Consider the following 14,527-nt stretch of genomic DNA (forward strand, 5'->3'; position numbering starts at 1 on the left):
ATGGTATAATAGAAATAGTTGAGCTTAAAAATACATTGAATGAAAATCCAAGAATTCAAGATATCGATAACTTGAAGGATAATAAGTTAGTAAGTGTTAACATAGTCGAAGACGTTTCATTACCATCCTACAAAGAGACGGAAAACCAAATAAAATCAGGTATCGATCCCATAAAAAATAAAATTCTAAATGTTAAAGATATTGATAATAAAAAAGCAGAAAGAATGATTACAGATGATGATGACGACGACGGTATAATTGAAATAGTTGAAGTACAAAATACATTGAATGAAAATCCAAAAATTCAAAATATCGATAACTTGAAGAGTAATAAATTACCAAACGTTACAACGGTCCTTGATACGTCATCGCCATCCCTCAAAGAGAAAGGAAAACGAGTTGAATCCGGTATTGAAATTGAAATTGATGATAAAAAAGAGGAAGGAATAATTATTGATGACGATGATGATGGTATAATAGAAATAGTTGAAGTAAAAAATACATTAAAAGAAAATCCAAAAATTCAAAATATCGAAAACTTGAGGGATAATAAATTGGTAAGTGTTAACATAGTCCAAGACGTTTCATTACCATCCTACAAAGAGAAAGAAAACCAACTAGAATCCAGTATCAATCTCATAAAGAATGAAATTCTAAATGACAGCAAAAAAATTGACGATGAGAAAGAAGAAGGAATGATTACAGATGATGATGATGATGATGACGGTATAATAGAAATAGTTGAAGTAAAAAATACATTGAAAGAAAATCCAAAAATTCAAAATATTGATAGCTTGAAGGATAATCAATTAGCAAGCGTTCTTAAGGCTTCATCTTGTATTGACCCCATAAGAAATAAAATATTAAATGACAGCAAAGAAATTGACGATGAGAAAGAAGAAGGAATGATTACAGATGATGATGATGATGACGGCGTAATAGAAATAATTGATGTAAAAAATGTTAAAAACTTACAGGATAATAAATTTTTAAGCAGTATCAGGACCTCTTGCGATTCATCGGCATCAACATATAAATTGAAAGAAACACAATCACAAAACACAAAATCTAATCGTAAACTTGAACTCAGTAAAGATCTTTCTGGATTAAAATCCCAGTTTGAAATAATAAAAAATAGATTGTTAATTGACAACAAAGAAGTTAATGATGAGAAAGAAGAAGGAATGATTTCTGATGACGACGATATGGACGTTGACATGGCTTCAATAGAAAAATCTAATATTGATAATATAAACATTCCAAATATTTCTAAAGCAGACGATAAATTGCAAATTACTACTACTAAATTCAAAGAATCACCACCTAAACACGGAATAAAAAGAAAGTATAGTGAAGGCGAGAAAAGTGATATTGGTCTAAAAATTAAAAGAACTAAGAATGAATCATTCACAGATTATAAAACTGCAATAGGTGATAATTTATCTATAACATTTAATAGCATGAAAGAGGCACGAAAAATAAATGTTTCTAATAGTAATAAAACTAGTTTAAAAGACAAAAGAAAATCACCCACTACTTATGTAAACGATGGTGAAATGCCGAGCACCTCAAAAGGAACTGCATGCTCAACTTCAGGTTTTTTTAATTCTAGTATAAACGATGATGATAGGCCGAGTACTTCAAGAAGATCAGAATGCTCATCTCCAGATTATTCTGGCATTGATAAATTATTTTTTATTGATACAACTCCCGGATTAGATCCCAATGATTGTGTTCCATCGTTTAAGGCTGTTAGTAAAAACAAAAAAGTTGAAGATAAAAATAATTGCCCTCAATCAAGAAATAGTCTTTGTTTTAATTGCGGTTCTACAGAACATCCATTATCTAAATGTACAGAACCTAAAAATAAAAAAAATATAACCCGCGCTAAAAGGCAATTTAAGAGTAATAGCGAAAGATATCATAAGAAGTCATGTCGTTATGAGCACATAAAACCGGGACAGATGGATGATGAAGTAACAAAAGCGTTAGGTTTACGTAAAGGTCAAATGCCATCATATAGATACGAAATGCGTAAACATGGTTACCCACCTGCTTGGCTGAAAGCGGCTGAAGTAGAATCATCAGGCTTAAGTATTATAATACAGAGTGTAAGTGATTGTTTTTGGGGTCTTCTATATAATTTAAATTAAATGTACATTTTTCTTAAAATTTTTCACAGGACGACCCGAAAAAAGCTTTTGATTCTAGACCAAAATATCGTAGATCAGACATTATAGATTTTCCTGGATTCAATTCCATACCTTTTAAAGGATTCTATGATGTAAGTATTATATTATAAATGCATATATATTATATTTATTTTTACTTATAGGATTATAAATTTCATAACGTTCCACCATTGACACCAAACCTAATGAAAGATGCATTTTTAAAAACCTTAGAGCCGTATTTAGTTGATGATGAATTCGGACTTATAGATGATTTCGGAAACGACTCAATTGAAAGTAGCAAAAATCTTTCAACAGATTCAATAGACATGGAATTAGAGAATGATGACGAAGAATGTAATAGTATTGAATTTTGTGGTCCATTATTACCGAACAAAAACAAAGATAATGATGTTAGCTCAGGTACTGCTGAAAATTTAGACAATGAATTTGATAGTTCAATGGAAGAGAATGTAACGCAAGATGAAAATTCTCTTTCAACTCCCAAAACTAATGCTAATATTTCTGCTACGCTTGACTCATATGTCAGCACACCTTTACTTAATTTTTCAGGATATGAAAAACTTCCGCCAATATCGAATTTTCAAAAGGATGTTAGTTGTGAGTTGTTGCTATTCGAAAATCTGCCCGGTACTACTGGATCGTATACAAAAATTAAAAATTTACTTGATAAATTCAAGCAGAATTAAAACGAATAGAAACAAAAGATCAAGCAAAAAAAGATATTTTATATGTTAATGATTTACTTATTAAGTCCTATAATGTATTTTGAAATCTATTAATTGCTTGTTCCATATTTTTGCCATAACAAACTAAGGATTTGTTACAGAAACAAATTTAGGTGTGCATTCACACTACATTTTTGCAGCAATCCGAAATTAGGGTGTTCAAGTGTTAATAACGAAAGCTAAACCGATTTCTGCAATAATACTGCAACAAAACCAAATTCTCCAATATTTGCAATAATTTCTGTTATACTGCGAGTAGGCACAATATAAATAGAAATCGAATTTCCTTTCTTTGGGGAAAAAACTTCCTAGAGAGATATACTTTTCGAATGTAAATGTTAAGAAATGTATATATTTTATATATATAAAAGTGGATATATAGGATATATATATATATGTATATAATTATAAGACACAGTTTTAATTATGTGATCTGTAGAATGCGTAGCAGAGAAAGATGTTATATGTTATGCAGTATATATTGCTTAACAAACAGTATTAAAAACACATGTATGTTTTTTTTACAAAACGACTCCGATATGCTATACAGTATATGCGCATCATACAAACAATATTAAAGGCATATCTTTTTTATAAAAATGTTCTTAATATTCATTTATGATTCCTCATTCACATAACTTAATTAGTTTCAATAGATTTATCAATTTAGATTTATCTAATTCAACTGAAAACTGCACGTAGGCCTTTATGTCTAATATGTTGTGTACATATAAAATAAATCTTTCTCATATAGTAGAGAAAGATGCAAATAATGTTAGTTGTCTATAGATTAATGCAATAAAGTACTCTGAATTCAGACTCTATAGACATTTTTAAGTAACTTAATTTAATATCAATTGTATATAAATTTGAAACTTATGCAATAGAAGCCAACCAGCTTATGCTATAGATATATCTATATATTGAATACATTTTACATGCTATTATTATTGTAAATAGCTTATATATAGTAATAAATTGTTATATTTATTTACACATTGATGAGCAGTAATACTATCTTTCTGTAATTGACTGTGATATCTGTAACTTGCATGCATGTAATTTATTTAACATAAAAATTAAGGATTCTTAACATCATTGTCTTTGTTTTTTAATCAATACTTAAATGCATTTATATATAAGATGGTCATACGATATTAGAATTTTAATTAATTTTAATTATTTAAGATTGTGTAAATTTTATTATTTATTATTGAAATTTTTTAATTAATGGCATCGAACAATATAAATAAAATTATGTATAAAAAATAGCAGTTATAGAATTAAAATATATTTCCTAGTTACTTTACATATACATATAAATTAATTTTTCAAGGATTTATGAAAGTTCTTAGCAACCTGAAACTTCAATATATTCGAAAATTAATAATTTAAACAACTTTTTATTTGTGCTTCTATATGTTGCAAAAGCATGTACGCTGTAACAGAATGATGAAGCAGCACTAGGAGTTTTCGAGAGAAAAGTTCTTCGTAAGATCTTTGTTACTCTACGAATTGACGATGACAACCTAAACCGAATTAACCTCGAGCTATACAGGTTTTACTAAGACATTGATATGCTTCAGTGAATTTACACCTAGTGGCTTTGATGGCTTGGTCATATCGAGAATGGATTAAAATGTTCCATTGAAAAAAGTATTTGAGGTTGCAATTGAAGTAAGAAAGCGTAGAGATAAACTGAGTCTCCAATGGAGTGATTAAATTAAGAGAGTACTAACCGCATTTGATATACAAGACTGGAGAAGGTATGGACGCAGCAAAGACGCTTGTAGGGACACGCTACGTCAGACCGAAACACGGTTATGGGTTGTTATAGCAATTTAAGTAAGTGTTAAAACAACTAATATGATAAAATTATAAACGTGGTGAGGTATGAACGATATTATAATGAACAACAAAATTATGCTCAAAAGCAAGTCGGTATGGTACGGTACTATTTATGTTATATATTATCATTGTGGTATATACTATAAGACAAATAGATGTAGTATGGTATTCAGAACAATTGGCATCACGGTTTTGTTAAAAAAAACTGACAGTTAAAAATAGAGTAAACAAAGACAGCTCAAGATGGAAAAACTAACTTTTTTTATCTTGTCCTTTATTTTTAATATCTATTTTATATAGAAAAAGTAGAGTTAACTTTCAATAAAATTATTTAAAAAAATGCTGATATACGGCATAAAAATCGTGACGGTACCATAACGTACTGTATCCGTTTGTATATATCTTTAGAAATATAATATCTTTATTTAAATTTAATTTTAACATTTGCAACTTAAATTATTGGACGCGTTATAGTAGGTCCTCTTCAGATAAATTAGATCCGTTTTACAGTTATGTGATCCTAATAGACACTTCACTCCCTGCAAGGTCGTTTGTCATCTTTGATGAATGACTACAATCCATACTTCACATATTCGTTGGATCCCTTTTGATATTATAATCTATATACCATTACATAAATCAGTACATATGTTTAATCATAATACTTGCAATTTTATTATATGTAAACACAGTTCCATAGAGAAACATAGATGGGTAGCATTTTACTGTTAAGTGATTCTAATGATTGCTTTGCTCTCTTTTAAACTATTTATTATTTTTGATGAATCGGATAAGTCTATGTTGTTCATGCATCTTGAACATCTTGAGAAATGTACAGTGTTCTTTAGCACAACATACCACCTGTCAATATTGTCGTCGTGGCCCATTGATAAGCAAGTACATAATAGGATGGCAATATGTATACAAAAGAAATAGTAGAGGATTATCTAAATCATGTAGAATATGAAGTTGGAGTATGAACAATTCTTAAGCACTATAGATCATTTAAGTCGTATGCATTGTATTCCCCCCAAAATAATAACTAATCTACACCATATTATCCTGTAAATATTTACATAAAATAAATAAAATAAAATTTTTAAAATAAAGTGCTCAATACTTTATATAATTATAAAATGTAATTAATTCATTTTTAATTAGTTTAAATTTTGATTTTGTTAATTATAGTACGCACAAAATTACCATAAACTTATTTTTCTCTTTGAAATACTACTAAAATCAAATGTTATGCCAAAAAGTAGAAATTATTAGTACCAAGTTAGTTTAGGGTGGAACGACGATCCTATGGATCCAACTGAACCTATTTTCCCATCGCGTTACCGTATAGAGAAGGATGATGGAGGATTAGAGGATTTCAAATTAATAATAAATAAAGCTTTAATAAACCCTTAAATACTCATTAAAAAATAGATTTCATTAATGTATAAGAGGCTTTAGAAAGTTAATCTCTAAGAAGTTTAATCTATATTGCGAATACGCTGAATAATGACAAAGTACATGTAAAGCATTTTCTTCGTTCTCAGCACAACTAAGGTAAGAATCATTGAAGGTAATATTTAATGTACTAAAACGATTTCTTAGTTGGCTATAACCTGTCATCAGGGCCACTATAAAAGTTCATTCTTTACAGCTAAACCTAGCAAAGCTAGATCAAAATATTGATTAAATTACTGAAGGTAATTATGTTCAGAATTTTTGTACTTATTAGACTCCAACAGCTTTTAAAAAATCTAATATTTTAACTTAACACTTATTTTCAGATTACAATTTAACAAAAGGGAATTAATTTATTTAATATAAATTTTTATTAAAAATGTAATCATTTTGTGCTTTGCAATTACTATATAATTGCGTATAAATAATAATAATAAAATAATATTACAAATACGTATTTTTATAAATTATTGAATTAGTTTGTGTTAAGATATTTTTTTTTTCAGCCCGTCTAAATATATAAATATTTAGACATATCTGTAAGATTGATTATGTATAATTTTCTATAATTTGATTAAGTATTACTATAAAACATATATATTTTTTTTAAACGGAATATAAATTTTATAAATTCGTTACTTATTGTATTTTTAATGAATAGCTGGCGGTGCTGGTGGTGGAGGAGGATCCCCATGACGTTCATCTCCATCTGGAGTACGACGTTTGGTATTTGTAAACTTTAATAAAGTTTCGGGGCGTATTAAATACATGATTACAGCAAGAATCATAAACATAACCATCATAACAATATTATCATCTTGACGTGCTACAGCTGGTTGCTGTAAACGTCCAGATACTAAAAATAGAAAACACATATATATATAAATAAAGTATATATACGAGAAATATATCATTTTTACCATCAATACATTCCACATCATTGCAATTTGTTTGACTGCGACGCATCTGCAAAAAAAAAAAAATCATATTTACTATTAATAAACAATAATAGATAAATAAATAAAAAAAAGTAGGTGGATAACTTACCAGTGCCAGTAGCTGTTGCATTACAAATTCATGGCTCCAGACACACTCGCATCCATCAAATTCATCTCCTCCGTTAGACATTTTTGCAATTCTTTGTTTTGTAACTGCAAAAAATATTTTTTGTTTAATTTTTTAAAATTAATTTCTTTTTTTATATTAAAATACAATTTTTTCCTCTACTTTTTTAAATATTTTTTTTTTGTTAGCGAAATTTTGTTTATATTATCGCTAGTGTCAGATTTAAGCTCCAAGCACTGGCTACAGCTTTATTTATAACTAAATTTCTCCAAAGTGTTATTCTATATCTGTGCAAAAATGAAATTCTACTGACGTGTCACATTGAATGTATACAATTTAAAACCATTAAAATTTAACTGATTACCAACTTAAAAGCCAAAGTAGATTTCCACTCAACTGAGACTAATTGCTTTTCAACCGAACTTCCCAACGCTTAAAAAGAATATAAAACTGAAAGCAACTGATAAAATATACAAACAAAATTTTTATACCATTTTATAGACTATCCAGACTTTGCGGAGAAGAAGGGTTCTCTGATTAAAAACTAAACGCTTGTAATTATTAAAAAAATATAATTACTTAAAACCATAGATGTTTTTTTTTCAATAAACACATTTTTTTAAACTCGTACATTAAAAGACATTTTCAATACAACTCACATATAAATATGAATAATAATATATCATATATAAATTTATACGTATTATCATATATATAAAGTTTGGTTCAAATCTAATAACAGTAGATTTTGATAGTAGTGAGCATTTTTTTCTCAACGTCCTATTCTTAATTATTTAAATTTGATGTTGGGTCCATTTTCTACAGGCTATACCAATTTCTTGTTATACCAATTTCATAAAGAAACGATTTGTAACTAAATTTAAATAAAACTCGTTACTCATGAATAACACTCGTTACTCGTTATTTGTAAATAACATTAGTTACTCGTGAAATAGCACTCGTTATTCGTGAATAATACTCGTTATTCGTGAATAACACTCGTTATTTGTGAATAAATTTGTGAATAACACTCGTTATTCGTGAATAACACTCGTTATTCGTGAATAACACTCGTTATTCGTGAATAACACTCGTTATTCGTGAATAACACTCGTTATTCGTGAATAACACTCGTTATTCGTGAATAACACTCGTTATTCGTGAATAACACTCGTTATTCGTGAATAACACTCGTTATTCGTGAATAACACTCGTTATTCGTGAATAACACTCGTTATTCGTGAATAACACTCGTTATTCGTGAATAACACTCGTTATTCGTAAATAACACTCGCTATTCCTGAACTTGTAAAACCTAAACAATTTTTATTCATAAATCCTAAACAATAGTTTAGACACCTGACCAACGCTTCATTTCTAAACAATACTCGTAACTCTTGAACAATACTCGTAACTCGTAACACACACAACACTCATAACTTCTGAAGAACACTTCTAAACAATATTCGTTATTCCTGAACAACACTTACAAGTATAGTTCCCTAACAATACTTTTCACTCCTGAACAAATTTGTCATACCTGAACCACATTTGTTATTCATGAACCACATTCATTATTCCTAAACATTCGTAATTCCTGAACCACATTCGTTATTTCTGAAGAACGCTTATAACTCCTGCACAATACTGTTTACTCCTGAACACTACTCGGTAGCTCCTGAGCAATACTTGTTACTCCCAAAAAACAATATTCACTTCTAAACCACACTTATGCTATATGAAGGTCTGAATCGATTAATAATAGGGAAAAAGTTCTCAGAGATACAAAATACTGTCACCAAAATAGATCTTTTGTGCTACAACTAACCCTTACCAAACAAAGCTCATTTAGTCTTTCGAATAAAAACGAGATTATTTTTTGAGATTAGGTCGACAGCTCCCGTTCCAGCACGCTCCGTCCTACTCAATTCTGTATAAAAGAACCATAAGATAATGAGGTAGTTTAATATACCTACACAAATAAATAGTGTTAATAATGGTAATCCAAAGCAAGCATCAACACTGAAGCATAGATAATATCTATCTTCAATACTGAAGAGTGCATAGGCAAATTAAGGTAAAGGAAATAATCTCTTCTCACTTAGCTAGAGAGGCTGTATCATTTCATATGCCTTGTAAATACGGGAAGTAATTTGTTTTATGAACAGCTGAACGCATTAATAGGCTCGACTACTCCTATAAATGTTGTGAAGAGAGTTGAAGAATTGAAAAAAATTCATTTCATAATGATACATAATACTTTTTTAAGCTAATAGAAACTAAGAAATTCAATCAATACAAATAACAAAGCAACTTAATTAATATATCTATTATTTTTATCAAAGAATGCTTCTATCAAAACAGAGCTTCCATTTTTACCACGAACAATAGATATTTTTTTTTTAAGTGATTACAGACACGTTTTCTTCTGATAATTTTAAGCGTAAGACTTCTACTCGTCAATCATTATATTCTTTTCCGCGTAATATTTTCCAGAATGGAAAGTGCAAATAAAGAATAGTAACGTATTTATATGGGGCTTAGATGATAGTACCAGTAAGTAGAAATTTTGATAATGAAACTTTAGAAGCACTTGAGGAAGTTATCGACTATGGACAAAGAAATAATAGAAGAAATAGTTTAAGTTTTTGATCAGAGTGAATTTATGACAGGAACTTGAGAATAACACTATTAAGAATGCTTCTTTATTCATATACAGTCAAACTTTCATAACTCGAACTTCTATAAGTCGAATTTTCTATAACTCGAACTAAATAGTGCGCAACACGGTTTAGAGAGCAATTTATTTAAAAAAAAAAAATCTCCATTAGTCGAACCCTTTCTTTGCAAAATGGTACTTCGAGTTATTGAGGAGTTATATATGTATATAACTACTGTTAAATCTTAGTCTAATTAGTTTAGTGAGCTGCAAAAACATTGCCAAAAAAATGTTATAGTATATACTCCCTTTAGTACAATCTTGTCTACGCAACTGTCAAAGTAGAAGAATTAAATCTCGAAATTGCACGCAACGCTGTTAATTTTTTAGTAATCTGGATTGATAACCACTAGTTTGTGGCATCATAGACGTACTCAAGTGGGAAGCGAAGGTCTGTTTCTTCCATAAAGGGTGCCTGAAGTGATTTTCCACAAGAAAAAGAGGACCCACATAATGATGACCAGCTACACCGTCCCTTCTTCTAAAAGGGATAAATTGACGTCTACAATTTAGGTATGTGTAAATGTAGGCAAATCGGTATGTAGTGATTGAATTTACATAATTAATTTAATAACCATTTTCTTTTTTCAAATGATATGAGCGGAAGATTATCTTAAATGAATAATCTTTTTCTTCTTTCTACAGTTTTATAAACGGACAGTTTTCAAAAGTGGTCCAACTGTAAGACGATTTCTACTTAGAATCTAGAATTTTTTTTCCTTTTTTTTTAGTCGACAGTTTTATTACAGGAAAGTCTTCAGATGTGACCAAACTCTAAGACGATTTATAGCTGAGCGCATGTGTGGCGATTTTTTGTTCTTAACCGTGAAGATTTTATCTACTATTCTTCACATATTCATTAATGTTACCATGATATCTGAATTCTACCAATTACTCATAAGCTATTTATACAATCACTTATTTTGGAGGAATCGAACGTCTATGGTGACGTTTAGTAAGTGATTGGCACTCTTTTGCGCAGTAGATTTTTATAGGGAACCGCAGAGCAAAAATACACATACTACTAAACTGATAAAGAGTTAATATAGGGATTGGGAATAAATGATGAGATTTAGTATTGAATAAAATAATGTAATGAGGGTGGAACGAAGAGTATAAGAAAAAGTAAGTTTTTTAAACACTTATAATGTATAAATTGATTATCAATTAAATTTAATTATTAATGTTGGGAATAATAAATCCCGAAAATATAATAGATCCGAAGCCAAAGAGCTGGCGAACAATAGAGTCATGTCTGATTTAAGTCCTCAAAGCGAAACAATTAGACCTAGAAAGGACAACCCGAAACTAGGCTAATAAATATTGCAGACATTAAGAAAAAGTGGAGGTCTGAACGCAGATCGAAAATCACAAGAGCTTGGGTTTTGGCTTTCGTTTTTGAATCAATGCGAAAGTGGTTCCGAGGGGAATGAGTCTCGGTTAAGAGGAGATGTTTTAGCCATATACTACATATTAATGTTTAGTAGTCGGGCACACCATTCCGACGACGGCCGGTATGACAGTGCATAAAGCATTGCACTAAAAAAAATCTATTAATATAAAATTCTAAAATAAAAAATGTTTTCGAATTTGTATTTATTTATATAGTCTTCTTCTATATAAAGTTATCGTTTCGAAACTTTTCGACTTCTAATCTTATCAATCATAAAATAAAGTTTGTTCATACAGCATTTCTAATTAAGAAGTCAAAAAACTTGAGAACTTTATATAGAAAAGGATTACATAAATAAAAATAAAGAGGTTTTTCGAACAGTAGTGAACTACAACAACAAAAATTCATTTTATATTATTTTAAATAATTGAATTTTTGGCTGACCATACAGCTGTTTCGAGTGTTGCCAAATGCCCATCATCAGTGTTCTTGTATTTAATTATTCGTAAATAATTTTTTGTGACTGCAAGTACCAGAAATCGAACTCGTACCCTGCCAAATTTGAAACTTAGAGTCAGCGCACCTTAACTAACTGACTCAAAGCCGTACTTGACTTTATGTTTTATTAACAAATTCACTTGCTGTGTTGATATTAGAACGAAATCACAAACCAGCTGTAGAATAATTGAATCAAATATTTCTATTTCTATTTTTAATTTTTAAATTTCAATACTTTTTTTTTGTAGAGACATTATTTATTGCATGTATCTTGTATATATAGCCTCATCTAGGACCGTAATACTGAGAAAGTCATGCTAATGTTGCTCCACGAGTCGCATGAACGACAATGGATAATTTTTAACTTAAAAAATTAACATTTATAACATTTTAATAATAAATAAATAATTAAGAATAAGTTAACATTAAATAAAAACAAAAACAGTTAAATGTAACTGAAGTTCGCTACGCGACCCTATTTTACTCGCTGGCTTAAGAGTACATATATGGGCGTGGGTGTGTGTGTGTGTATACAGTATTATTTGTTAAAATAATTAAAACTAGAACTTTATTAAAAAAAATATTCAAGTGTAGAGTGAAATGTGAATACAAAATAATCACGAACTCAGGAAAACCTTGAAAATCGAAGTATATAAATTGTGTCACAAAATCTAATATTTTTTTTAACCCGATAAGAATTGTATTTTTTACTTTAAACAAAACCAAAACGTCGGCGAAAAAGCCATAAAACAGATTGTTTGTTTTCCTTTAAAAAAAAATGCTATAAAAAATTCTCGTTTCTGTTTTTTTTAAAAACGATAAAAATTATTTGCAAATGTTTTCTGTAAAATAAAAAATTACAACACAAAATAATTTATAGTTAAATAATAATTAAATTAAATGTTATCTTTAACGTTTTCCGACAGTTATAAAGATGTAAGAAACGAAGGTTTTGTAAAATTGCAAATGTTTATGATAATAAAAACTTACAATTAAACAAATTTCAATATTTTGTTTTTTTATAACAACTTTTTGCTTATTTATAACTGCAAAAATTAAGAAATTCTAATTATGTATAAATGACATATGCACTCATTGATATCGAAATATAAGCACAAATGTTTAAAAGAAAGTAATTTAAAGAAATTATTGTTAAATTGTACACATTAAACCAGTTTGAATCGTGGCGAACGCCATATATTGCATTTACTATATAATTAACGTTTATTTATTTACAAGCATATATAGAGAAGAGAAATTTTTAACGACAATTTAAGTACCGCCCTCTCTATGATGTAATTACTTGCTAACAACAAAAAAATTCAATTAATTTTTCACTTTCAAAATACAATTTAAGATATTACTGTCACAATTTCAAAAAAAAATTACATTAATATTTGCATTTAAATAAATTGTTTATAATGTAACAATATAGCAACATATCCTACCAACAAACTCGCAGAAGTGCTACTGAAGTATAAAGTGAATGACAGAAAAAAGCAAAAAGAAAATAGCAAATAACAGTTTTAGCAAAAAAAAAAAAAAACAGTGTTGTATTTTGTAACAAATATACTATGGCTATGTTTTCTATGTATTCAGTATGCTATGTTTAAGCGATTGTTAAGAACTGTTTTAAAACAAATTTAATTTAAAATTAATAAAAAGAGCGTCAATGCAGAAAAATTAAAAATGCTCGTTATTCGTTAATAGCTTATTGACATAATATGCATGCATAATTACATGCATATTTCCTTCTTAATTCCTACATACGTGCATTTTTTTGATTGAAAATTATTTCTACTAAGAAAATAATAAAAAAAAATGTTTGTATTTGCATAAATATTGTAAAAATTTTACATATATATGTAGAGTTTATATTATATTTCAAATTTTCATCAATTGTATTGAGGCTAGTTGAGTCAGTGCACTTGAACACTTTTATTCTCTATTAACTGCGAACTTTCTTTATAACCACCTTGACTGGGTTATTGTTTATCACTTCATAAGACTAAGCAACAACTGACCTCAGATCTGCATACCTTTAATATATAAAAAATCATAAATATTAATAAAGTTATTTAAACTTAAAAATTTGAAGTATATAAATAAAGTAAATTTTTTATTTAGTAATTTCTAATAAAATAAAATAAACAAACACATTTGGTGCTTTTCCTTTATCTTTTGCTTACGAAGTCTGCGAATAATTTCAGTGTGAATAATAATCGCAAATCCGGATATTCAAAGATTCCAGATTCGATTTAATTTTGAACTCTGGAAATGTCGTTTACTATCCAATTAATCGGATTCTCCGAATACTTCCTAAAACGGAATACGAAAAGCACTAGAATATAGTTGAAATATTGGTGCAAATAAATAATTTGTTAAAAAACTAATTTTTAAAAAACTGTATCATTTAACAATTTATAAAATAGCCCGTTTCAATAATATAAGTAATTATTATTTTGATATTTCGGTTTGCTTGGCTTATTTACACCGAAAACCCTAACTATAACTGATATATAATGATTCTAAGAAATAATGTAATGACTATATATTACGATGAATTTTTTTTAAATTTCTAAAATCAACTCAAAGAACCTTTCCAAAGTGCATTTTTGGCTATGGGCCT

The 14,527-nt window shown here is 28.6% G+C and overlaps 2 protein-coding genes across 7 annotated transcripts; one reads left to right on the top strand and one right to left on the bottom strand.

The window, feature by feature from the left end:
* The first annotated feature begins 6 nt into the window (after positions 1 to 6).
* LOC119682693 lies at positions 7 to 3,230 on the top strand. The gene is made up of 3 exons (XM_038096186.1): positions 7 to 2,111; positions 2,183 to 2,284; positions 2,336 to 3,230. The coding sequence occupies exons 1-3, from the start codon at positions 225 to 227 to the stop codon at positions 2,879 to 2,881; spliced, it is 2,535 nt and encodes an 844-aa protein (XP_037952114.1). The 5' UTR covers positions 7 to 224; the 3' UTR covers positions 2,882 to 3,230.
* A 3,578-nt stretch (positions 3,231 to 6,808) lies between these two features.
* Positions 6,809 to 13,374, bottom strand: LOC119686156 (small integral membrane protein 14-like). Of its 6 annotated transcripts, none has more exons than XM_038100653.1 (4): positions 13,347 to 13,374; positions 7,271 to 7,374; positions 7,144 to 7,189; positions 6,809 to 7,079 (listed from the first exon to the last, which is right to left on the bottom strand). In XM_038100653.1, exons 2-4 carry the CDS (start codon positions 7,349 to 7,351, stop codon positions 6,874 to 6,876), a joined length of 333 nt encoding a protein of 110 aa, XP_037956581.1. In that variant the 5' UTR covers positions 7,352 to 7,374; positions 13,347 to 13,374; the 3' UTR covers positions 6,809 to 6,873. The 6 variants fall into 6 exon arrangements, with proteins under 6 accessions (XP_037956581.1, XP_037956580.1, XP_037956579.1 ...); XM_038100652.1 differs by lacking the exon at positions 13,347 to 13,374 and adding an exon at positions 13,288 to 13,340; XM_038100651.1 differs by lacking the exon at positions 13,347 to 13,374 and adding an exon at positions 7,653 to 7,735.
* Between the last annotated feature and the right edge of the window lie 1,153 nt (positions 13,375 to 14,527).

Source organism: Teleopsis dalmanni, chromosome 2 (genome assembly GCF_002237135.1).
Source record: "Teleopsis dalmanni isolate 2A chromosome 2, ASM223713v2, whole genome shotgun sequence".
Classification (NCBI taxonomy): Eukaryota; Metazoa; Arthropoda; class Insecta; order Diptera; family Diopsidae; genus Teleopsis; species Teleopsis dalmanni.

Coding starts and splice junctions, on each gene's coding strand:
- LOC119682693 (XM_038096186.1), top strand. CDS start 225: ATGATTACAGATGATGATGACGACGACGGTATAATTGAAATAGTTGAA. Junction 2,112..2,182: donor TAAGTATTATAATACAGAGT/GTAAGTGATTGT, acceptor AATTTTTCACAG/GACGACCCGAAAAAAGCTTT. Junction 2,285..2,335: donor CTTTTAAAGGATTCTATGAT/GTAAGTATTATA, acceptor TTTTACTTATAG/GATTATAAATTTCATAACGT.
- LOC119686156 (XM_038100653.1), bottom strand. CDS start 7,351: ATGTCTAACGGAGGAGATGAATTTGATGGATGCGAGTGTGTCTGGAGC. Junction 7,190..7,270: donor TGCAACAGCTACTGGCACTG/GTAAGTTATCCA, acceptor TTTTTTTTGCAG/ATGCGTCGCAGTCAAACAAA. Junction 7,080..7,143: donor TGATGTGGAATGTATTGATG/GTAAAAATGATA, acceptor TTCTATTTTTAG/TATCTGGACGTTTACAGCAA.